Source organism: Colobus angolensis, unplaced genomic scaffold (assembly GCF_000951035.1).
Source record: "Colobus angolensis palliatus isolate OR3802 unplaced genomic scaffold, Cang.pa_1.0 Scaffold37, whole genome shotgun sequence".
Lineage (NCBI taxonomy): Eukaryota > Metazoa > Chordata > Mammalia > Primates > Cercopithecidae > Colobus > Colobus angolensis.
The window spans coordinates 8696172-8719510 of NW_012117043.1; the positions used below are offsets into that span (position 1 = coordinate 8696172).

Below are 23339 nucleotides of genomic sequence, written 5' to 3' on the forward strand. Positions count from 1 at the left end.
TTATGTTCAAAACTGTTTAGAAGCTGCTCAAGGTCACATACCCACTAGGTGACAGATTTGAATCCAGAATTCTACTCCTCAACACAGAGTCCCCTTCTCACTACGCCAGAGATGCTGAGTTTCTTGGCCTGGGCTGCAGCCCCACACAGCCGGTTTTGAGCTCCCCAGGGGAATCCACTGGGCTTCGTGGGCTGAGAACCACTGCTCTACATCAGCCTTCTTACAGGAATCAGGGGTTTTACTCCCCCTTGCATCACAGGTTCCTTCAGGGAAGTAAAAGAAAAAAAGCGACAAGTCTTCTCTACTGCAAAATAAATGTGTTTATACACAAAAAAGTTGCATACAATTTCAGATAATTATGGAATTTCTGAAGCTTCTGCATGGATCCCCCAAGGGTCATGAACTTGAATTAAGAGCCAAGTCTATAAATCCTTGACACCAATTACTTGGCTGCACATGGGAGTTGGCTGGGATCACTTTAAAAATTCAGATTTCCGGGCCCCATCCAAGAACTACTGATTCCGAATCTCTGGATTTATACTCCTAGATGTTGCTGAATTATTTTTTATATATGTTAGAGAAGGAGATAGTCTGTGGACTGGCTTTTGGGAACCAGCCCTCTAAATGATGCTCATTCCAGGGATCAGAATTCATCTCAGCCGCTTTTACCTCTGTAACATTAGGTAAGCTACTTAACTCCCCTTTCAATTTTGTCTTCTGTAAATGGGGATAATAATTGTCCCTACCTCATAGAGCTAATATGAAATAAAATACTCCATCTAAGTGTTTAGCACAGTGTCTGGCACATAACTACCCAATAAATGTTAATTTATTACTAATTATATAGTATTATCATTTTATTATCTAGGTAATAATCTATAAATGGTCTCTTTGCTACTGAGGTGAGAACAGAATACCATTGCTAGCCAACTGTTAATAAAAATACATGAAAGAAAGGAAAAAATTCAAAGTTTATTCAACATTAAGAATAACAGACAGATAAAGGTTTGGACTTAACAGCATAAATACCACCAATATTATGGTGTACAATTAAACTAACCTCATGTCAACTTGTACCTGTTTAACAGATGCAATCTTTGTGGTGTTGCCAAAAGGATAATGGATTATTGTTATGTTTGGTAAGGTGCTTAAAATTAAAGACTTTATGTCGACTTATTCACACACACACACACACACACACACACACACACACACACACACACACACACATACTTACACTTGGCCTCCTGCAAAATGTATTGACTTTAGTTGCTATATCCGATTCGGATAAGGCTTTGCTCATTTTTTAAATGACATTAATAATTGCAGAAAAAACCTGGAGGAGACCTTGGCCTTGCCAGTGGGAGTACCTAGAAGCAGAAGGTGATCGCCACCTGGACGGCAGAACACTTAGTCTCAGACACCTGCAGGGTGCTGAGACCCCAGTGCTAAATCCAGATCTCCAACTGCCATCACACACAGGCAAGCAGGCCTGGTCCCCTGCCTTGGGATCGCTCTAATTAACTGTGATAAAGATTAAGTTTTCCTTAAAGGAAGATTAGGGTAAAATGAGATAAACTACTAGAAAAACCAAAGTATAGCTTTGCATTTCACAGAATGTCTATTGTTTTACCCTGGGACAGTGGGGAGGGTGCCACTGATAATTCTTCTTGCTTCTTCTGAAAACAGACCCTAGACCTTCGAATGTAGATTTGGAATTACCGTGAGTTCCCCACCAAACCAGTGCGTTAGAAGGAACCTCTGGGTTATCTAGTACAGGTTCCCACCCACCCCACTGTGGAATCCCATCTGCATTCTCCTCAAAGGGTCCTTCTGCTTCGAGGGATGGGTCCATGGAGGCCTGTTGTAGTTGAAGACAAAAGGCCTATCACAGTCTTGACAATAATGTGATATTTGAATGGTTCAAAGTGGCCACTTTCTGAAGAGAAAGAAGTAATGATTTACAGCCCTCCCCTCCACTAACTACCTCCTTAAGGCAGCACCAGCAGAAAGACAGGCTGGTCAATTTTTGCCTTTCTTTGCCAACTCTAGTCAAAAGAAACAACAATGTGACCTCATCATGAGGTCCTAAGCTGCTCCTTCCAAATCATCTCTAGATGATGTCAGTGTGATATGATTTGGATTCACTGTTAATGGCCAAATAATTAATTTCTGAAAGATGCTTAGGATGGAAAGGTGAAAAATGACAAAGGGACTCTCATAATAGCTGCAGTGTGCAGACATGTGTCTGACCCTGGTTGACCCAAATCACTCAGAGTCAAGCCATGGGCCTCCCGCTCCATGGAGCAGATCTGCCTTGTTTGCTAGTTAACTGCCCTGGATGGATAGGCAGCCAGTCTAGAGGGAGTGTTTGTGTGTGTGTATCGTGACAATGACTTACATATAAGGCACCTGTACAGACTCCAAACTGTTTAAATGTTTAAGACGAGGTAGGTTTCTGAAACCTCTCCTGGCACACAAGAGAATACATTTTATTAGAATCTTTTTATTTTTTTCTGCAGAAAACATTTCAGATGCTCATTTGATATAAACATCTAATTCCAAGAAAGACCAGTGCTCAAATATAGTTTTTTCAGCTACCATTTGATATGGCCATAAATTTGCATGGTTCATGTTGCAATCCTTCCACAATTCTCCACTTAAAGACATCATTTTTCTTTGTTTTTAATGACTATTGCCATCTAACAATTCTACAATTCGCCTCTTTGCCTGTAAAAAGGCCAACTCTACGTCCACTTGTGTCTCATATTGATATCTTTTAGTTAGCTCTGCTTAAGATTGCAAAGGTTTTTGATTTTATTATTCACCTGAACAATGTATTGCAACTCCAATTGTACTGCAATTCTGATACAGCCCCATCTCCTGCTGTTATCTATAGCTTGTGGCAGAATGAACACCTAGCAGAAATATCCTAGTGGTTGGGTTTCCCAAGTCTACGACACTATGAGAGAAGCATTGCTGATGGACTGACAAGAAGACCACCAGATCATTAAAGAATTAGATACTCTGGAGGCAGGAAACTAGAAAATCCCATTGAGAAAGGATATTTTAATCTAGCATAAAATGTTTCTTTGTTGTAACAGCAGAATTTCTTGACATTTTACAACTTAATGAAACAAAAGAACAATCATCTTTAAAGTCAAACATCTATCAAATTATAAACCAAACACATAGCACCGATATCAACCTCATAAAACGTACGGGCCCGCAGGGTAGAACAGAACTGTCTGGGGCACTGGTAGCAACGTGCCATTCCAGGAACTCACAATTTCGAAGTGAACATTTTTGTGGCAGATGCTTTTCCTAAAAAACACTGTATCATCCAATAAATATTTGACTAAAATCCATTTTGTGCTTTTGGGTGACGTTAACTGACTTCTTTCTGAGGCCTAATAAGAAACAAGAAAGCTCCTTGTGTATTTTAGAGCAGGATTCGTCATCACGAGCCTCGAAACTGTCATAAAATTTTAATTTAAAGCAGAAAACATGCTGATGTGTCAGTGATAGGGCTTAAAATATTAAAGACTTCAAAAACCCCCAAGCGCTTCTTCTCTGTACAACATTGGTGAATATATATCTTTGCTATATAATTTTAAAACACGGAATAGTTTTCCTCTCCTCTTTTCTATATATAATATATGTCTTCCAAAATACATTGTCAGTATTTATATCTGAAAAATACTGTACAAAAAAGAACTTCCTATAATTACTCTGTATAAACATTAAACGATTTAATAATCTCTCCTTTTGGTCTATAGTAAACATTTAAATTGATTGGATTAACCACAGTTTGTGACAACACCATCCCCTTCTGAGATACACCAGTGTCTTTTACATTCATTTTTCAGAAGTCCACTTTATAAGAGCACATACGTTCAAAAGCAAACAGAGAATAAGAAACATAAGCTTCAGAATCATTAATTTATGAGGCATTCAAAAAGGACACCACTGGGGAAAAAGGGCCTTAGAAAACGTCAACTTATTAACTTAATCAACTGATTTTCTTTTTAAAAACAGCAAAGTATAATTCACAAAAATATATATATTACCAAAAAATGGGAAAACTGAATCTTAAGTAACTGTTTTGAATATCAAGAGGGATATGGAAAAAGGTAACTAGAAAAGTGGGGGGCGAGGCAGCGTGTCAGGGAAGGGAAACAACAAAACCGAGCACATCAATGTCAAAGGCTACTCCAAGACGCAGTTTTTGGCTCGTGTACTGATAAATTCAGCCCTCATCCTTAGACCTCCCATTTCCCTCTGCTTCCTTGTCCTAGGGAATAGTCTGGCCATGCTCAAATGCATTCCTTTACTTTTTGTTTTTTAAAAGACAGTGAAATTCTTAGGTAGGGAAAATATCCTACGTCCACTAGTAATACTCAGGCAGCATGCTCTAGCGTACAATAGGATTATTGCTTTAGGTACAGACAGTGCAAAAACACACTCTGTGTTCTATTAATAGTACTCTTACTTATCTGGGGTTGGTAGAATTAAAAGGAAACTTAGTAGATAGCGGTAAGTAAATATGGGATCTAATAAATCTAAACAGCACTTTAATTTGAAGACGATTATCACCAAAACTGAAAGTAAGAGGAAAGCAATTGTGAAGGACTAGAGCTGCGGTGTAGTGCTAAGTTATTGTGTGCACCTCATTAGCATGGGAACTTACGGACTAAACAGAAACAAGAGCTTGTACTCTTAAAAAAACTGAGATCCGCTATTTCACCAGGGCCCTTTTTAGTGAATCCAAGCAGAGAGTCCTGGAAGAGTAGGTAAGCTCGAACACGAAGCAACGCTGAACAGGCAGGAGTGAAGGAGGGAGGGGATGGGAGACCCGCGAGAGGGCTCCTCGGTCTAGTAAAAACATGGCACCTTTCTTCGTTGGAACTAAAAGACGATGAGAGGGCTATCTTAAAATGGCAAGAGCAAAGGAACACGCACACGCACATACCGCTGACCACACGCATAAGCACAAGCACATATACACGCACACACACACAGATGCACACCAAAATGGGAGCCAGTTGTGTTTATGCCTCTGGTAAAGTGCTGATGTCAGAAAGGTTGGTTTGGGTGTGGTGCTATCAGACAGGAAACAAACTGTCCATCTATTCCAAAGCCAGCCTGCAAAAATGCCATCCTACAGGGGCCCATGCCTGGCCTCATACTTGGCAAGTATGTTCTTGCATTTGCCCAGCTCCTTCCTCAAGTCAGCCACCTCCTGGCGGAGGGCCGAGTTCTCCTTCTCCAGGAACGAGGCCCGGATGGCGATCTGGTTCTCCTTCAGCCTCCGGGCGTCGCGGGAGCGCTTGGCTGCCATGTTGTTCTTTCTGCGCCTTGCCCAGTACTTGTCATCCTGCTCATTAGTTACAGAAGGGAAAAAAAAACAAGATATTAGATTTCAGCAAAGTCCAGTGCCAGCCAGGACACGGGCAGGCTCCAGGACTGTGCAGAGGTGCCAACCCGGGTTTCTTAGCTTGTGTCTCCTTCCTTTACAGTTTCTGCATGTCTGAGGGCGTGGCCCATGAGCCACACTTCCTTCCTGGAGCAAGTACCCACCAATCTGTCCCAACAGGCTCCTACTCTTTGCCCAGTAGAGGTGTGCTCAATGAAGCAGAGATCAGAGGCTGAATGGAAAGCAGGTGGCTCACCTCACCCTTAAATGACATTCCAACTTTCTTTACTCTCCCTGCTTAACATTTTATTTTAAGAACCCTTTTCCTCCATGGGCACTCATATGCTTTTTTGGGTATGAGTTGGCGCAAAAATTTTAGAAGGCAATTTGGCAATATCTATCAACTATTTAAACGCATATACTATTGATCTAGCAACTCCACCTCCAGCATTTTGTCCTGTAGCAATCTTCATACATGTGCATATACACACAAGCATAAACTGTTCACTGCAGCATTATGTGCAGTAGAAAAAATGAGGAAAAACTATGCATAGGAGATTTAATAACCATGTTATGATAGAGTCATACAAAGGAATACTTGGCAGCTGTTACAAACAATGACCCACCTGCACCAGAAAGATGTTCATGATATGCCAGTATGTGACTATGTGGGTGGAAACAATGACAGTTTATACACAAATATGTATGGTCTCATCCCAGTCTGATCAAAAATCATATAACATATTCATAGAAAGAGGCGCAGAATGATTTATACTAATCTATAAAAGCAGGGCCTCTAGAAGGGGAATTCGCAGTAGCAAAGGAAAGAGGTAAGACTTTCTACCTTTTATATTATTCTGAACCATTACAATATCATATAATGGATACATACACTTTGGTAATTAAAAATAGAAATTAAAAAAAAAGCCTTCAACCTGTCACTCATCAATGTACTCATATTGGCAGCCAGCATTTACATAATTTACTCTAATTTCCTGTTTAACTGTGCTCTGGGCCTTAATTAGCCTGAGTAATATTTTACTGTGGTCAGTGTAAAAACAATCCCTCCTTCCCTGCCCTCCACCCCCGCTGCTGGATCCCTGACAGAAAGGAAAAACTTCTTAAGAAGACTAAGAAACAGGGATCTTCTTTTAGATCTTCCCAATCCATTGATGGTGCCACCTGGTGAATTTTGCAACTCCCCTTTTTCAACAATTTGCAACAGCAAATCCCTCAGTCCTAGCAATTCTACTACCTGCAGTTACATGACACCCAGAATAAGTGGATCAGGCCAGTGCTTGCCCCCTCAGAATTCCAAGGGGCAGCTGGCATTGGAGGAGGTCAAATGGGTTGGGGCCAAGGCTGCAAGGAAAGTCTAAGGTCAGCGGTCCACCCCCAAAACTGCCCATTACCCTCAACAGGCATTTGCCCTGCACAAATACAGAAAGTGTGGGATAGAAACTGTGTAGACACCTCCTATCTGCCATCCACAAACCAGTACTATCATCTTAAATAAAGCACCCCCAGCTTTTTATACACTTCATAACTATATGTAACAGGGTTAACAAAAACAATTTTCATAATAGATGATACCAGAATTCTTCTGGGTAGGAGGGAGGAGGCTGCTCTTTGAAGAATACCTAGGTAAGCAAGCTAGGGCAGGTGTGCAACAGCTGTTGGCCATATTTGTTGTCTGTGCTTCTGAAAGCGAGCAGGGGAGCTGGAGGCAGGGGAGAGGCTGGGAGGGGCCAGGAGAGTCCATGACATCATGCTGGTGAGGGGGCCCAAAGGCATATTAACAACAGTGGTGAAGCCTCCAGTTCTGATGGAAGTTATTTGTGTTTTGATGGAAGCCTGGGTTCCACTCCCTTCACAGTATCAGTAAATCTATACCCAACAATGTGCCTGGGAGTGTGGTTTCCAAGAGCATTCAAAAGAGGACTTGATTTAGGATGTGTCAGAGTCTGCACATAGGATGTATCAGAGTCTGCACACAGGGGAACAGCAGCCCAGGAAGCGAAGGAGTACATAAGAACGAGCCCCTGGAACACTGTAGAAACTGCATGTCTGTGATGGGGGGGGAATGAAGAGGTCACACCATAGGCCACAGGCCTGGTGTGGTCTAAGACAATTCTGACCAGGTCTTAAAGCCCAGGGAGTCACCAGCTGACTTCAGGGTAACAACCAACTTCTCTCTAACTTATTAGAGCTCTTCTCACTCTAAAGTGCTTTGTTTCCTAGCCTCACCTGTCCACACATGCAGATGAGCCAGCCAAGGTGTGGAATGCAAAACAAACCTTTCAGGTGGGAGGGAGGGGAGCTGGGAACCCGGTCAAGAAGAGGATACAGAAGGCAGGAATGATGAAAGGAGTGTCCTGGACTAGAAAAATCAGCTCACCTCCCTTTGTTATCGCAGAATGGTTGTGGGCAGGGGGAAGCGGGATTTTGAGCAGGGCTGATAAACTAAACTTGGCACTCCATCCTCTGCCCCCTTTCCCTCTATCTCCCAGGTGCTGATGCTATCTGGCTACCCAGTCACCTCCATGCAACAAGGCACCCACTTAGCCCTGCCCCAGCCAACAGGTCAACACTCCCTGTTTCTCACCAGTCTAGAAGTTCCATGAAAGCAGGAACAGTATCAGTATTGGCTCACCTCAGTATTCCCAGCCCCTGATACCGGGTTGGCACACACTAGCATTTGGAAAATATTCATCAAGTGAATGAATGGACCCTTAAAAGCATCAAGAAAGCCAGGTGATTAAATGGATTTTCAGCTAGGTACCCCAGCATGTCAACCTCAATTCTCCCTTCATTCTCCAGGGCATGCATGCTAACCCAAATGACTGGTTCAAGAGAGGAAGTTCAGGCAGCTGCAGGGAAGATCATTTTTGGTGGGGGCCATTTCATTAAATTGGTTTACTTGTCCAATTCTGGGGGCCAGAAACACCTTCTCCCCCACCTACCCTTAGCTCAGACCTTTCTGCCAGAAGGAGAAACGTGTTACAGCTCTGCTTCCTGCTTTATATTAGCTCATGGTCTTTAGCTTGAGACTTCATCCATAACTAAAAAATATCCAAGGACACCGGGCAGGACAATGTGCCAGCCCATTCCCCCACTGCTATGTGAAAAGGTCAGGCCTGACCATGACAGCAGCAATATGTGTAATTCCAGCACAGACAGTTTTTGCTTGGCCTCTTTGTTGCCAAGGTTACCTGGGTTATTAACTAATCTTGCTCCTTGGTGAATGTGGAGACTTTGTGAAGGTCTAGCTGGAGGTTCTATCTATCACTCATAGCAGCATCCTTTTAAACTACCCTCCATTCAAGAGGAAATCCCTGTTGAACAGGATCCCTGGCTTTAGTTTAAGATACGAGGCTTTAAAATACACAAAAAATTGGATCACTAACAAGACAAGACTAGGAAAGGCATCTCATTGAAATAAGGTACCTAACTGCCCAAGACCTGAGCCCATGGTGCCCCTTTCTTACCCCATCTTGGTCTAACCATCAATGTCCTGACTACTTTAGATTTTCTGGTGTTTTTACCATGTGATTTCCTTTTTTGCTTCTCAGGGTGACAGCCACTGATTTGTCACCCACAGGCCCGTTATAGCCCTTGTCAGGGCCTACATGCTGCTGTGACCTTTTGCGAAGCTAGATAACCTGGGAGCCAGGCTAAGCCTTCCTCTAACAGGTAGTGATCTGCTGACCTCAGCTTTCCATTTTCTGCATTTTCTCAAGTACAAGGTGATAACTTTGGACAAATGAATCTCTAAGGTCCCCTTCAGCCCTGACGTTTTCCTATTCTGCATCAATTAAGGTAATGTCAGGAATGTGGATGACAGCAGTGATTTAAGTTTGCCAGGTAGTTCTGCTTCCAGCATTTTTTCTAGATATGTAAAGCAGGAACAAGTGGTCTAAGCCAGTTCAGACGATGTCTCAAATTCCTATTTCCCAGCCTAGGAGTGCCTCTACACAGGAACCATAGTTAGCTTTGAGAGATGGGGGGCAGACAGTAAAAAAGGGCTAATTATGTCTGGTTCCAAGGCCTTGACTATGTAATACTCGTATCTCTAGTACCCATAGGATTGGAAAGAAGCATGAAAGTTCTAAGCAATGGTTAATAAGAAATGGTTCTACTTTGGCATTAGCAGACATGGCATGATTTTGGAAAGAATTTTCATCCTAAGGTATCATTAAGTGTGTCTGGTTAATTTTCTTTTAAGCTGCATTTGACTTCCAAGGTAAAATCTATTTCCCTTTATAAATAATGTGTCCCTTCAACACTTCAGAGAAAACCTACTCAGAATTAACCTAGCAGTGAGATATTCAAGTGATCATTACTTAAGATACAAAGTGAACAGTACATACAAATGGTGTCAGGGAACTACCAGTTTCCTTCACAAAATCCCACCCTGGTCATCCAAGGTTGGCAATATGGAGGAGGGACCTGTCTCTGGCTGTTACTCCCCGCAGCCTACAGGGAAACGGCAGCAGCAAATTATCACAAATTCCCTAAAAGAAAGGTAAGCCTTCGAGGGAGATGAGGTTCCGATGCCCTTCTCAAATGATTTCCTTTCTCTTTCCAACCTTGAAAGATTTGGGGTTTGATTGTATTAGACTTTTATGGGTTTGCATGCAGATAAGAGCACATTTGCTTCCTTTGTGGGCTTAAAATCACTCCATTGTGGACTTTAAATCCATTTTACCGCTTCTCCTTGTTTCTGTTCAGCATCAAGACATAAAAGTGTATTTCAAAACACACCCAGACAGGAAACAACTTGCCTAGAAGTCACATGCCAAGAAACAGGAAAAGAAATCAGAAATCCTTCATGCACTAGCTTCTGGGATCTTCCTGGGGTCACCCTTTTAATTTGTCTGCAGATACCACTCTCCATTTGCCCAAGGACTGATTACCAGTTCCAATTTACCTTCAGGTCATCAGGGATGAAGACTTTGCGAGCTTTCTTGATCATGGGCTGCGGCTTCAGTTCTTCCTCAGAGAACTTGCGTTTGCGAGGGTCAAACATTTCCTGGCCAGGGATGCTGGAGAGGGCAAGATCGGCTGGGTCTGGTTCATAACCCACTGGGACCTGGATGGTGTCAGGATCAATGGGACTCGGTGTATTGCGGTTTGCTGGCAACAGCTGACCTGGAACAACACAGGAGTTTTAATTCATGAACACCCTAGAGAGACCCAGTAGGCAGCTACTTAATGATGGTCTGAGATGAGTGGTAAGAGTCTTCAGCTCACTTATATATGATCCTAACATGATTTATCTTACTCATCCTCACTGCATTTCTGAGAACACAGCAGGTTGAGTATGACTTGACTCACGTCACATCAGGCAAAACAGAAACCCACATACACATGTTCAAAAACTAGAGAGGGAGAAGCCCAATTTAAAGATACACGTTCATTCTTTCCTATCACACATTTGCCAGGCACTCTGCAAGATGCAATGAACAGAACTACGTATTTTTCACCTTAAAGGTGTTTTCCAGGTGAGTCAGGGAGATAGACCAATAGTCTGTTAGGGGAGAGTGTAGATGTTGGGATGGAAGTAAATCTCATGTGCTTCCACAGTGTGAGGAAATGGTACGTAACACAAAGGAGGTTGGGGAGCATTTCCTAGAGATGACACTTGGTACAGCTGCATCTTGAGACAAAGAGTAATTAGTCAAAAAAAAAAAAAAAGGTATTTTAGGCTCCAAGACAAGACAGAGGTTTGCATTTTTGCAGAACCACATAAAGTCTTGGGTAGCTGTCACATTGAATCAGAAGAAAACATGGAGTAGGGAGAGGTGTGAGCACAAGAGACGTGGCCAAGAAGGTGGGCAGTGGGGATATAATTTTTAAAAATCCAAATGTCACTGAGGAATGCTGAGCAATGAAGTGACAAACAGCTGATGTTTGGAAGGAAGACTCAGGCAGCATGACGAACGGATTGCATGGGGCCCGGCTGCGGACTGATCAGATACAAGGCTGTTGTGATAAACAGTGTACATATTAACAGTAGCAATGGAGATAGTGAGAAGGGGATTAGTTCAAGAAATATTTAACAAATTAGAAAGAACATAATAGAGACAATCTAACTTCCACTTGAGGGTCCTATAGGCAAGACCACTGAAATGCACAAACATCCACAGAACAATGGGTTTCTTGTGTTTCTCAATGTGTCTTACTGGTGAAAGTGAACTTCATACTAGACCAAATGTTTATGCTGGGAGCTCTGAATTTTAACTTCTAGTTTTCATCTGAATTTTACAATCGCTCCCCTCATGCCCCATGAATAAATGAGAGGATGTAGTTCAGCTGTGTTTGGCGCATCTCCTCCTCTTCCTCACTGCCAATGGTAGGTCAGTGTGTGAAGTATTCTTTAGGTTTCACTAAAACCTACCCCAGGTCGAAGCATGAAGCCACTGGCTTGCATTCTAGCAAAACTGTGAAACCGTGCTCATCTGCCTTCTGGAAAGACCTGGTGGGGAGTTTGCAAAATGAATGCTCTGGGTGACCTTCTAGGTCCCCACTCTGCTTTGCGCTCTCTTTGTATCCTGCTTGCCAAAGAGGAAGAGATGGGCCCTGAGGCGCTGGCAGAGGATGGAGATTTCTCATTAGCCAATCTGTCGCTCAGCTCCAGCTTCTAGAGACTGCTGAGTTCTGTACTGGATGGTGTCAAGCTAGATTTGATCTTGTGCCTCTTGAGATTACCTCAGAAAATGAACCACATGTGATTCAAATGGGGATTGTATTTTCCCTTTAGAAACTCTTTGAACTTAATAACAAAGCTACCCAGTGCCATCACTGCAACGTCCCCACCTCCCCATACTTACACAGGCATATGCACTCATCTCCTATCATCATGAAACACCTCTTAATACTTCCCAAATCTAATTGCTCCAAGATCCTCCTTAGTACTCCAATATTGTTTATTATGCTGTATCAAAATGTTCTCCTTTATTGCTTTATAAATGTTCTTAAGCTGTACACACACACACACACACATACACACACACACCCCTCCTCTACCATACCACATGGTCTTTTACATTTTATTCATGTATCCCCACCTGACTCCTCACCATGACGCATACTTCAGAGTTCAGCTTCTACAAAGAGTACTCCTCATTTAATGGTGGCCTCTGAGATGCTGGACTCTGACATTCATTCGTGGACATTCTAACAATAACACTTCCCATTCAGGTGGAACCTTCTTGGCATTCTTTCCCTCTAGGATTTTCCTCCAATGGAAGTAGGTCAGCCCTACCTGCAGAGTGGAGGAAACCTAAATGGACCACAGACAAGGTACGTGGCTTCCCCAGTATCAAACAGCAAATGGCAAAGGACCTGAGAAACAAAACCAGGTCCCGTTTCTCCCCAGAGATACCTTAGTGCCATCTTACTTATTTATATTTTCTGCTGAATTAACTCTGCTAAACTCATCTTTTCCTTTCATTTCAAAATGTCAATAGCATCATGAGTAAGGGGTATTTTTTCCTATCTCCTGTGGGATTTTCAAAATTTTAGTATAAGAATTGTCAATATAAGAATGCATGATTAATTTTTTAAATGATCAAAGATGTTCACTGTGAAATGTCAACAAATACAGAAATGCATCAAGAAAGTGAAAGTCCTGGTTCTTGCTACTCTCCTCTTCCCCCCAGTCCCACTCACTGTCTTTCCAGAGGTGATCACTCTTAACATCTTGATGTGAACCTCTTATATGTTGGTTTTTACACATAAGTGATTTAACCCAAATGGTATTACACTACCCACATATCTTGTTACTTTTTAAATCTATCAATATACCATATGCAATTTCCAATGTTAGTACAAATAAAACTACTTTTTAAATGGGCAAGAGTATCCCATAGTTTGGATATATAACAATGTATAATTCCTCAATTGGTGGATTTTTAGGTACATATTTTTGTAGAAGTGATTTCTAGAAGTGAGACTGCTCACACGAAAGGCATGTGCATTTTTTATTTTTAAACATACTGCCAGGATGGCCATTAAAAAGTCAAAAAATAACAGATGTTGGTGAGGTTGCAGAGAAAAGGGAACATTCTTATACTGTTGGTGGGAATATAAATTAGTTCAGCCCCTGTGGAAAGCAGTTTGGAGAGTTCTCAAAGAACTAAAAATAGAATTACCACTTGGCCCAGCAATCTCATTACTGGGTTTACACCCAAAGGAACATAAATCCTTCGACCAAAAAGACACCTGCACTCGCATGTTCATCGCAGCGCTATTCACAATAGCAAAGACACGGAATCAACCTAGGTGCCATCTACAGTGGGTTGGATAAAGAAAATGTGATACATCTATACCATGGAATACTATGTATCTGTTAAAAAGAATCAAATCCTGTCCCTTGCAGCAAACAGATGCAGCTGGAGGCCGTCATCCTAAATGAATTAACACAGAAAACCAAATACTGCACGCTTTCACTTGTAAGTAGGAGCTAAACATTGGGTGCACACAGACGTAACGCTGGGAACAATAGACACTGAGGGCTTTAAAAAGGTGGAGGGAGTGGGGCAAGGTTGGAAAATGATCTATTAGGTACTATGTTCACTATCTGCATGGAGGGTTCAATCAAAGCCCAAATCTCAGCATCACATAGTATATTCATGTAACAAACCTGCACATGTACCCACTGAATCTAATATTTAAAAAAAAAATACATTTTAAAAACCTACTGCCAAACTGTCCTCCAAAAAATGTCATATTTACACTTGCACCACCATTTGTAAGAGTGCACATGTCCCACAATATGACTTTTTAAATGTTGCCAATATGATATGCACAACTATTACTATTGTTTTGGTGAGACAGTCTCTCGCTCTGTCACCCAGGCTGGAGTGTAGTGGCGCGACCTTGGCTCACTGCAACGTCTGCCTCCTCGGTTCAAACGTCAGCCTCCCGAGTAGCTGGGTCTACAGGCGCCCAGCACCACGCTCAGCTAGTTTTTTTGTATTTTAAGTAGAGACTAAAATTGTTTTGCATTTTTTAGTAGAGGCTATTTTTAGGAGAGGGTTTCACCATGTTGGCCAGGCTGGTCTTACTATTGTTTTAATTTCCATTTCCCTGGTTACTGGCGACACTGAACATCTCGCATGTTTATTGGTTATTTGTTCTTTTTAGAAAATTTTCTAAGGTATTTTTATACATATACTCTTCTAGGTGAGTTTCAGAATACATTGGTTAAGTTATACTTGAAGTTACCATTTTAAATATAATAATATTTGGCATTTCATAGGTTAATTTGAGGACAACTATCTTCAAAATATTGAATACAACCACAGTATGCGCTCCATTTTTATTTTTTTGTGGGCTTTTTAAAAAACATACATCAGTTCAGTTATAGTTTTCTTTATTTTAGCCTCTCACATTTCAGTTTATTCCTTAAATGTCTTACAAGAGTTGTTACTAGCGTATATTACCCTATTATATTTCCTAAGTGGCTACTGCTGCTATACAGCAAGCTACTAGTTTTAAAAGCTATTGGTTTATATCCAGCCACTTTACTTTCTTATCAGTTCTAATAGTTCCAACAGTTCTAACTTCTCTTAGTTTTTAGGTGAACAATCTCATCTTCTGCCTCTATAGACAGAGGTGGCATCCTGTCTATGTTTATAATTCCTACATTCTTTTAAATAATTTTCAATTTCACTGCATTAGCCGGGTTATACAAGACAATGAGAAGAGAGGCTGAGACGAATGATCACTGCTTGTCCCAGACTTTTAAGGAATATATGCTTTTAATTCTTCAGGTCCTTCAATATAAAGCCTTGTTCTAGTATCTTAGTAGATACAACCTGACAAGGTAAGGCAGTTCCAACTCTTTCAACCTTTGTTAATAATTTTTAAAACCAGAAATAATGTATTAAGTTCTCTTAAATGCCTTTTGGTATTTATTTATTGAGATAATCACGCCATTTTTCTCTTGTATTTGTTAAGTCTGAGCTTGGTATTTCCAAAGCTTTATTTAAAAGATCCATAGTGGACAAGACCAACCCCATTACGAAGCCTCTGTAGTTACAGGAACATTGTTTTTTTTTCTTTTTCTTTCTAAAAGCATCTTGCTGAAACTCACTTCCAGAAGAACCAAGGAGGGTTTCTGGAGGTAAGGGTGGAACAAAGCGATTAAAGAAATCTGGAAAGAGAATAGAAGTGACCTTCAAACCCAAAGTTGGCCTCTACTTTTGTCACAGACTGGGCATGGCTAAACCTCCAAATAGTATAACTGGAAATAGGATATTTCATATTCTTACGTATTTTAGCAAGAATTTAGCAGCTTGTGTTCAATTAGCTGATTAGCAAGCAGTCGTCAGTGAAGGGAACAGCAGCACTCTATGTCCTTATCTCTTCTCTAGTCAATGGTTTATTTTTTAAATTCATGACTGCATCAAAGTCACAAATCATAGTGTTGGTGTTACTTATTATTTAATCCTCAAGGCTAATTGCAATACCTGCAATCTTTCTGATGTGCTCCTCATTCAGGCAGTTAAGTAAATAAAGCAAGAGATCTGCAGCAGTAATGTCAAAACACAATAGTCTAATGTTGATCACTGATGAGCATTAGCCAGCTGATAACATTATCCTCTATCAATTAAGGCTGAGGAAAGAGAAGACAATTTTTATTTTGGCCAAAGTGTTTCCTTTAGAGGAGATGGGTGAAACTCCTAGTGATTCAAAGCTTGGTGCCAAATCTTTCCCTCCTGCTCACCTCTGCCCTCCTCCTCATCACCAGTTTAGGGTCTGTTCACTTGTCAAATTCCTGGATCCCATGTAGTCATAACTGGAAATAGCATCTTTTACCCTCTTGCCATCCCCTGATGGTGATACCATCATCAGGGATTACAGCTGACTTTGCTACAAACCATGCCTGCCTCTGAAAATCCTTTTAGATACAGGAAGCCAATTGACTTAGGAGACGATAGCAACACTATAAGGCCAACGAAGAGTGCTCACGATATATACAAAGATTAAATTAAAACCTCACAAATACAGCCTAAGGATATGGGCTTTCTGGACTCTGAGGCCACAGTAGCTGGTCTCCATTCCCACAGCAAGAATCTGTTATTTGTCCAACAAGTCCTCTCTGCAAAAGCACTAATGTCCTAATGGTCAAAGGCTCATTCCCAACCCATTCATGTCCTATTCCATGTGACTTGCACTTCCGGGCAGAGCCTATTTCCCTACCCCTCACATCTGGGCTGGTCTCTGACTTGCACTGGCCAACAGAATGTGGCAGAAATGACAGTGTTAGTTCTGATGCTGGGCCTAAAGAGGCTTTGCATGTTTCTGCCCCTTTTCTGTAGCACTTCTGTCATCACCATAAACATGCCCAGTCTAGCCTGCCGGAAAATGAAAGAACAGGCCAGCCTAGGTCAACTTAAATCACCTGAACTCTAGATATGTGAGTCCAGCCAAGATCAGCAGAGCCACCTGACCAACCCACAGCAATGACAGATGAGTGAACAATAAGCCTTTATTTGTGTACGGTGAGTTTTTGTGAGTGTCTGGTAAACATTTTCATGGCAATGGAGACTCACCTACAAGCTGAGTTATTGTGTAGGCAGAGAGTGTTTACACCCACATTAACATTATAGCAGGATTTAAATTTGTACAGGACAGTGGTTAGGCCTGAGTCAGACCTGGGTTTGAATGCTGATTCTGTCACCTATATGTTATAAACTTGAGCCTTTGTAAATAAATGACCCCCCAAAATGCCCCTCTAAATCCTAATAAGGTCTGTATTGGGAAAGGGACTACTGTTGACTTTTTCCCCCTTCTTTTTTTAACCTATCTGAGTTTCAATTTCCTCATGTGCAAAAGGAGATTACGATGCCTGATTCTCAGGGGTATGTGAAAAATGAATTAGATAATATACACAAATAAAGTGCTTAGCACAATCTGTAGTACCTGGAAAGTGTGCAATAAATGGTCTGCATATAAACACATATACAAAACACAGATAATAGATCACAGATACTTGAAAGTAAATCAAATAAACAGACTATTCCCCTTGTCTAAGCCAGCACTGTCTGTCCCCTGAACTACTGCAACTTTTAACCATTCTCCCTTTTCTATCTCCCATGTACCCACGGTAGTACACAGCACCAGAAAATAACTCTAAACATGCAGACCCATGCAGGTCACATCCCCGCATCAAACCCTCCCAAGGCTTCCCATTGCCACATATGATCAGATCCACGGCTCTACCTCACTCATACACTTGGCCACACCGGCCTTCCTTCTGCTCCTTGTGTACCCTGAATGTGATTCTACCCAGGCCTTTGTATTTAGTTTCCTCTCTACCTAAAACATTCTTCCTCTGCTCTCTGCCTGCCTAGTCCTCTTGCATCATTTAGACATTAGCACAACTGTCAATTCCTCGAACCCTCTGACTTTCCTCTACCCCTGCTCGATATCCATTAAACCACCCTATTTGATTTTTTTGAAATAATATTTATCTCCATCTCAAACGATCTTTTCCATTTGTTTGATGTTGCTGATCTCTTCCCTCCACTCCCATGTAAGCCCCACGGGACAGTGACCTGGCCTTACCTGCTGCTGCCCCAGATTCTAGATGGAACCTGCATGGAGGGGACAGCACAAGCTACTGAGCAACTGGACATAATGCCCCCCTCAGATACTATCAGGGACTTTTGGAAGGAACAGGGGCTAATTTTAATTCTTATTTTCAACATTTTGCAAATTATCTATAATGAGTATCTTCAGTTTCAAAATCAGAAATTAAAAATGTTATTTTTTTCACTTTGTGCATGTATGTTCCAGAAGTCTGTGTTAAATGCTACTGAGAGAAGGCTGGGCATGGTGGCTCATGCTTGTAATGCCAGCACTTTGGGAGGCCAAGGCAGGCAGACTGCTTGATGCCAGGAGTTCGAGACCACCCTGGGTAACATGGCAAATCCCTGTCTCTACTAAATAATAATAATAATAATAATAAATAATTAGCAGGGCATGGTGGCACACGCTTGTAATCCCAGCTACTTGGGAAGCTGAGGCAGGAGAATCACCTGAACCTGTGAGCCGGAGGCTAGAGTGAGCCGAGATTGTGCCACTGCACTCCATCCTGGGTGACAGAACCAGACTCCGTCTCAGAAAAAAAAAAAAAAAAATGCCACTGAGAGGAGACCATTCAACCCCCTTGAAAGGAAGAAGAAACCAAAGAGAGGGAGGAAATGTGATGAGGAGAAAAAAAAAAAAAAAGAGGAGGTAAAAGCATGTTGCTCTGCTGCAGGCTGTTTTACCGAATTGAGGAATATATTATAGTTGATAAACCAACCTAGCTGAGACCGAGAGGGTTCCCATCCAAAAGGCCACAGCAGCAGATGCCCTTCAACGCATCTACGACCTGAGGGCAGAAGTGTACTAGGAAAGGAAGAGAAAGAAAGAGAAATTAAGAAACCAAGGAAGAAATAAAAGAATGACTCAAAGAAGAAGTAAAGAAAGAATAAAGAAAGGTAATATGGAAGGTAAGAAAGGCATCAAAAGGGAGGGGGAGAAATAAAGAAGAACAACAAAGAGAGTGTCCTGGATCCCAGTAGCTGGGAACCTGTCATGGCTCTGACGTTTTTTAAATGTCCTGCACATTACATGGTTGATGTACTAATTTTAAGGCAAAAACAAATATGCATACACACACACACACGCACACAAATCATGCATACACATACACATACACATACGCATACACACACACACACACACACACACTCTCTTCCTTTTTGCCTCATTCAGACAGCAAGTGCTCAGTAAGTTTTCAGTCCATGATTATAGAACAAATATACTGAAAGGCCCACTGTAAAGATCCTTTGATCTTAGTGGCTCTTATCTAGCAATTCTCTCCACACAGTAACAGGCTGTCAACAGAAATATGGGTAAAGCATGATGCTAAAAAGCCAGTTCAATCCATTATGTGTAAACATTAGGAAGAGAGTCTGTCTGTTACCATTTACTGAGCAGGCGAACGCAATGACGTCCTGCAGGCTGGTAGACAGGCTTCCCTGGCCTACTGAATAATCAATATCAGTAATTTTTTTAAAAACAGGGTCTTGCTCTGTCTCCCAGGCTGCAGTGTAGTGGCGTGATCATAGTTCACTGCAACCTTGAAATCTTGGGCTCAAACAATGCTCCCACCTTGGCCTCCCAAAGTGCTGGGATTACAAACATGAGCCACCTCTCTGGTAATATCAGTAATACTGACAGTAAGGTTCTTCAGAGGTATTATTTCATTTAGTCCTCAATAGCTATATGAAGGTAGAATGGTTCAGATACTCATTTTCCAGATGTGGAAATAAAGGAATAGAAAACAGAAAGTTTAAGACAAGCTCAGATATGCTAAATAATTTGCCCATGCAAATGGAAAAACAGAGACTCACTTCCCCATCCTTCTCACTCTAAAACCCATGTTCTTTTTCATGCAAATGCCCCAGGAATGCAGCCAGGAAGCCTAACCATGCCCCAAGGAGAGCCAGGCACCTGGCCTTCCAGAATGAGAGTCCTGCCATCAGGACCTGGGCTGGAGCCTCGTGCAGAACACCCCACAGAACCATCAGCCTCTGCAAGGAGGGCACTGTGTCCCACATATTGAGGAGGAAAAAGTGGAGAGGCAGAGGGGGTGAAACCACCTGCTTAAAGTCACACAGCTAGAAAGCCAGGGAGAGGCCGGGTAGAGTACAGACTCCAGTGGGCTCAAACCATAGCCCATGCTCTTTCTGCTCCACTTCACTTCCTTCTCAGAAGAGAAAAAAAGGGGAGACTCTGCAGTTTCCCTCCTCTCTAGCCCAACAGGTTCCTGGACAAGAGCTGGCAAACCCCAAAGAGGTAGGTATGTCTGTCTCTCATGGACAAGAGCCCAAGGAAGCTCCAGGCAGCCAGGCATCCTGCTTCCTTTCCCTCCCTTCTTCTTTACCTCCCTCTCTCTCATCCACTCCCTCCATCCTCCTGAATGGTGAGCTGTGCCAAGGGCAAGATTGCATTTGACAAAGCAACTGCTGATCCATAGGCCAGGGCTCCTGTCAATGCCACATCTCATGCACTGTATTTGTAAGGAGCTTCTGGATAGGCCAGAGACCATGGCTCACTAGGAGAAGGGTAAGGATTCCCAGCAGACAGGGTGTCTGATGTATTCCATCACATGAAGAAGAAGTTGGCTTCAAAGGTCACTTCTTGGGGGAGGTCTGTATTATATCTATGCCCTTAAACTATTAGTATGCAAATTAATGTTTGGTTTGGGCAAAGACAGACAGTTTGAACCCTGTTTCAATGCTCCCACTCTGGCCTGAGCCCCTTCCCTTGGGCCTGTCCTGCACGAGGTAGCTCAGTTCATCAGAAGTTGTAGATAAACAGGATTCATCATGACTCTGACACTACATAGTTGTGTGAAGCCTGGGGCCAGTTACTCTGCCTCATGGTCTGGTTCACTCATCTATCAAACGGGAGAAATGATGCCCACCTCAGGGCGCTGGATGGGATGGACAGTATGAGGGAAGTCCCCTTGGTAGGTGGAGAGTCCACACTTCCCTCCTGTCACACTCCCCAGCTCCCATTTCCCTCTAGCTGCAGCCCAAGCAAAGCCCGTTAGATGTCACCCAGTGTGATCCTGTGCCCAGGACAGCACATTGCCCTGTGATCACGCATCAGTACTCAAAGTGGCCCTGACTAGACTCGTCAGTTTCTAACCTGGCAGGAGCTTAGGCTGGATTAACAAGGCCTCTCATTCCAGTGGTGTTTATCATCACGCTTCCTTGCCTATGATGTCAGCAAAACCTGCCTCCTTGAACCAACTGAGAGGTGAGACCAGTGGAACTCATAATCACAGCCTGTTAGAAGTCAGTTAAGGTGGCGTACAACAGACATGACAACTAGTGGCCAAGGCATGTGGCCCACGAGCCTTCTCGCCATGGCCCCCCGTGATGGTATGACAGAGCAACTTCCACCTCCTCTTCCCTGGGCCGGGAGCCTCTCCCCAGACATGTGGGGTCACCATGTGGCAGGTGAGGCAGGAATGGCTCTGTGCCTTCTACTTTGGCCTCCTCCTACCTGATAGCTGTGCCAGCACCTTAGGGCAAGGAAATATCATAGGGTGACCAGAAATGAACCCACGATACCAGAGACAAACACCCGCATGAGGTATATTTCAGGTCTGGGCCCACTGAAGTGGGTAGGGATGGTCACAACAGCCTCCTCCTTCCCACATTCATATTGATGGACACAACAGCCTCTCCCTTCCCACATTCATATTGAAACCATGCCCCAAAGACTTAAACCTGTGACTCAAGAATTAAATAGAAATTTTTGAGCTTACCGGATGGCAGATGAGAAAAAAAAAAAAAAAGAAGCTTGTGGAAACACTAAAACTCCCTCTACTTGAAAGATGGTAAAGTTGGCTAAAATTGGTTGGGACCAATATGGCCAACTGGAGTCTGCGCAGAACGAGCATACTGATGTCATAGCCAGAATTTCCACCACACGTTTCACATTCACCCCCCCTCGCTGAATTTGCACAAACCATCCATGAGGATGCACAGAGAGACAACTGTGCATGCCCAAGGACTTTCCAGACCTCACCCTTCCTGCCACCAATCACCTGCTAATCCCGAAATCCATCCCCTAAACCTTTTCTAATACAAATGCTGCCTGAAAGCCAGCAAGCACAGGGAGACAGATTTGAGTTGGATCCTGTCTCCTTATTGGTCGATACAAAATAAAAGCTTTTCTTTTCTTAAAAACCCAGTGCCATAGTACTGGCTTCTAGTGCACTGGACAATGAGCCCTATCACCTGGTAACAATGCCATGCTTCTCACCCCATCCCAAAGTTACGGAACTATGGTGGGAGAAGGGTAGCTTTCTAATTTCCTCTGTACTTGTAGGGAATGGATGGTAGGTTAAGATCTTGAAAACGGGAGGTTAGGTCAGCTGGTCAACTGCTGGCAAGCTCAAAATCTGCAGTGTTTTGTGTAACAGTTATCCCTTCTTGAGAGAGTAGCAGTCAGTCCCTTCTCCCAGGGCTGCCATGGTGATGGTGGGTGTGATGACCATTTCAAGCCACATTGCAACTCTACACACCAGAGGACAGGCAACAAGAGACAGCTGGAGGAGCCCCCAGTCCAATGCTCACCTCAGCCCCTTCTCATATCCCTGCTATGGTGTGCAGAGCGGCGATGGTGGTCAAGGCTGCCAGCTTTCCTCAGAGGAGTCTGAGGGGAGGGGACTTCTGCTTTTGTCAACATTCTGCATCTGGCAGAACTAGCCCAATGACGTGCTGCCTATCTATAGCCTCATTCTGCCCTCCTAACAACTCTGTGAAGTAGGTAGGGCCAAATGGGCCCATTTTAACCATGTAGAAATTGAGCCACTAAGCAATTTATCTCGGTCCCCCTAGGATGGGCTACCGAGGGGGAAGAGAAACAAGTTCTCCCATACCTGGAGTCTATTTTCAGAAACAGACTTTCCATTTTAAATGACAATATGCACCACTTGAATCAGCGCCACCTAGGTCCCTGGAGTCTCTTTAATTGTCTGACTTGGTGAAAATGTGCAGGCCTAACTATTTGAAACCTGCAGTTTTCAAAGAGCTGCCATGGCTAGTTATTAAACTGACTATTCTCCTTTGGGCTACATTAAATGTTTTGTTTTGATTTAGAAGAGAGAGTGAAGCAGGAGATGAAATCAGCGACAATATTCACTGATGTTCACTGAGAAACCATGTGAACTGCAAATAAATGACCCATATGCTTCCTGGGTGACACCCTTCCCTCCCCTCCAACCCCCTAAAACCAAGCTAAACAAAACAAAGGAAGAAAAACAAGGTTGTTTTAAGGTTTGCATTTCTGGATGAACATGAATAGGATTCAGGTGTGTCTGTGGTTCTGCAACTTGTCA

At 42.7% G+C, this 23339-nt stretch overlaps 1 protein-coding gene across 2 annotated transcripts in view; it reads right to left on the reverse strand.

Annotated features, from left to right (window-relative positions):
* Nucleotides 1-952: 952 nt before the first annotated feature.
* HLF (hepatic leukemia factor) overlaps nucleotides 953-23339 on the reverse strand; it is a 60290-nt gene continuing 37903 nt past the window's right edge. The window contains exons 3-4 of one of the 2 annotated variants that reach the window (XM_011953751.1): nucleotides 10347-10567; nucleotides 953-5377 (exon numbers count right to left, since the gene is read on the reverse strand). In XM_011953751.1, coding sequence (XP_011809141.1) covers nucleotides 5162-5377; nucleotides 10347-10567 — 437 coding nt within the window. In that variant the 3' untranslated portion in view covers nucleotides 953-5161. The remainder of the gene's footprint in view (nucleotides 5378-10346; nucleotides 10568-23339) is intronic. The other variant, XM_011953752.1, reaches the window with a different exon arrangement.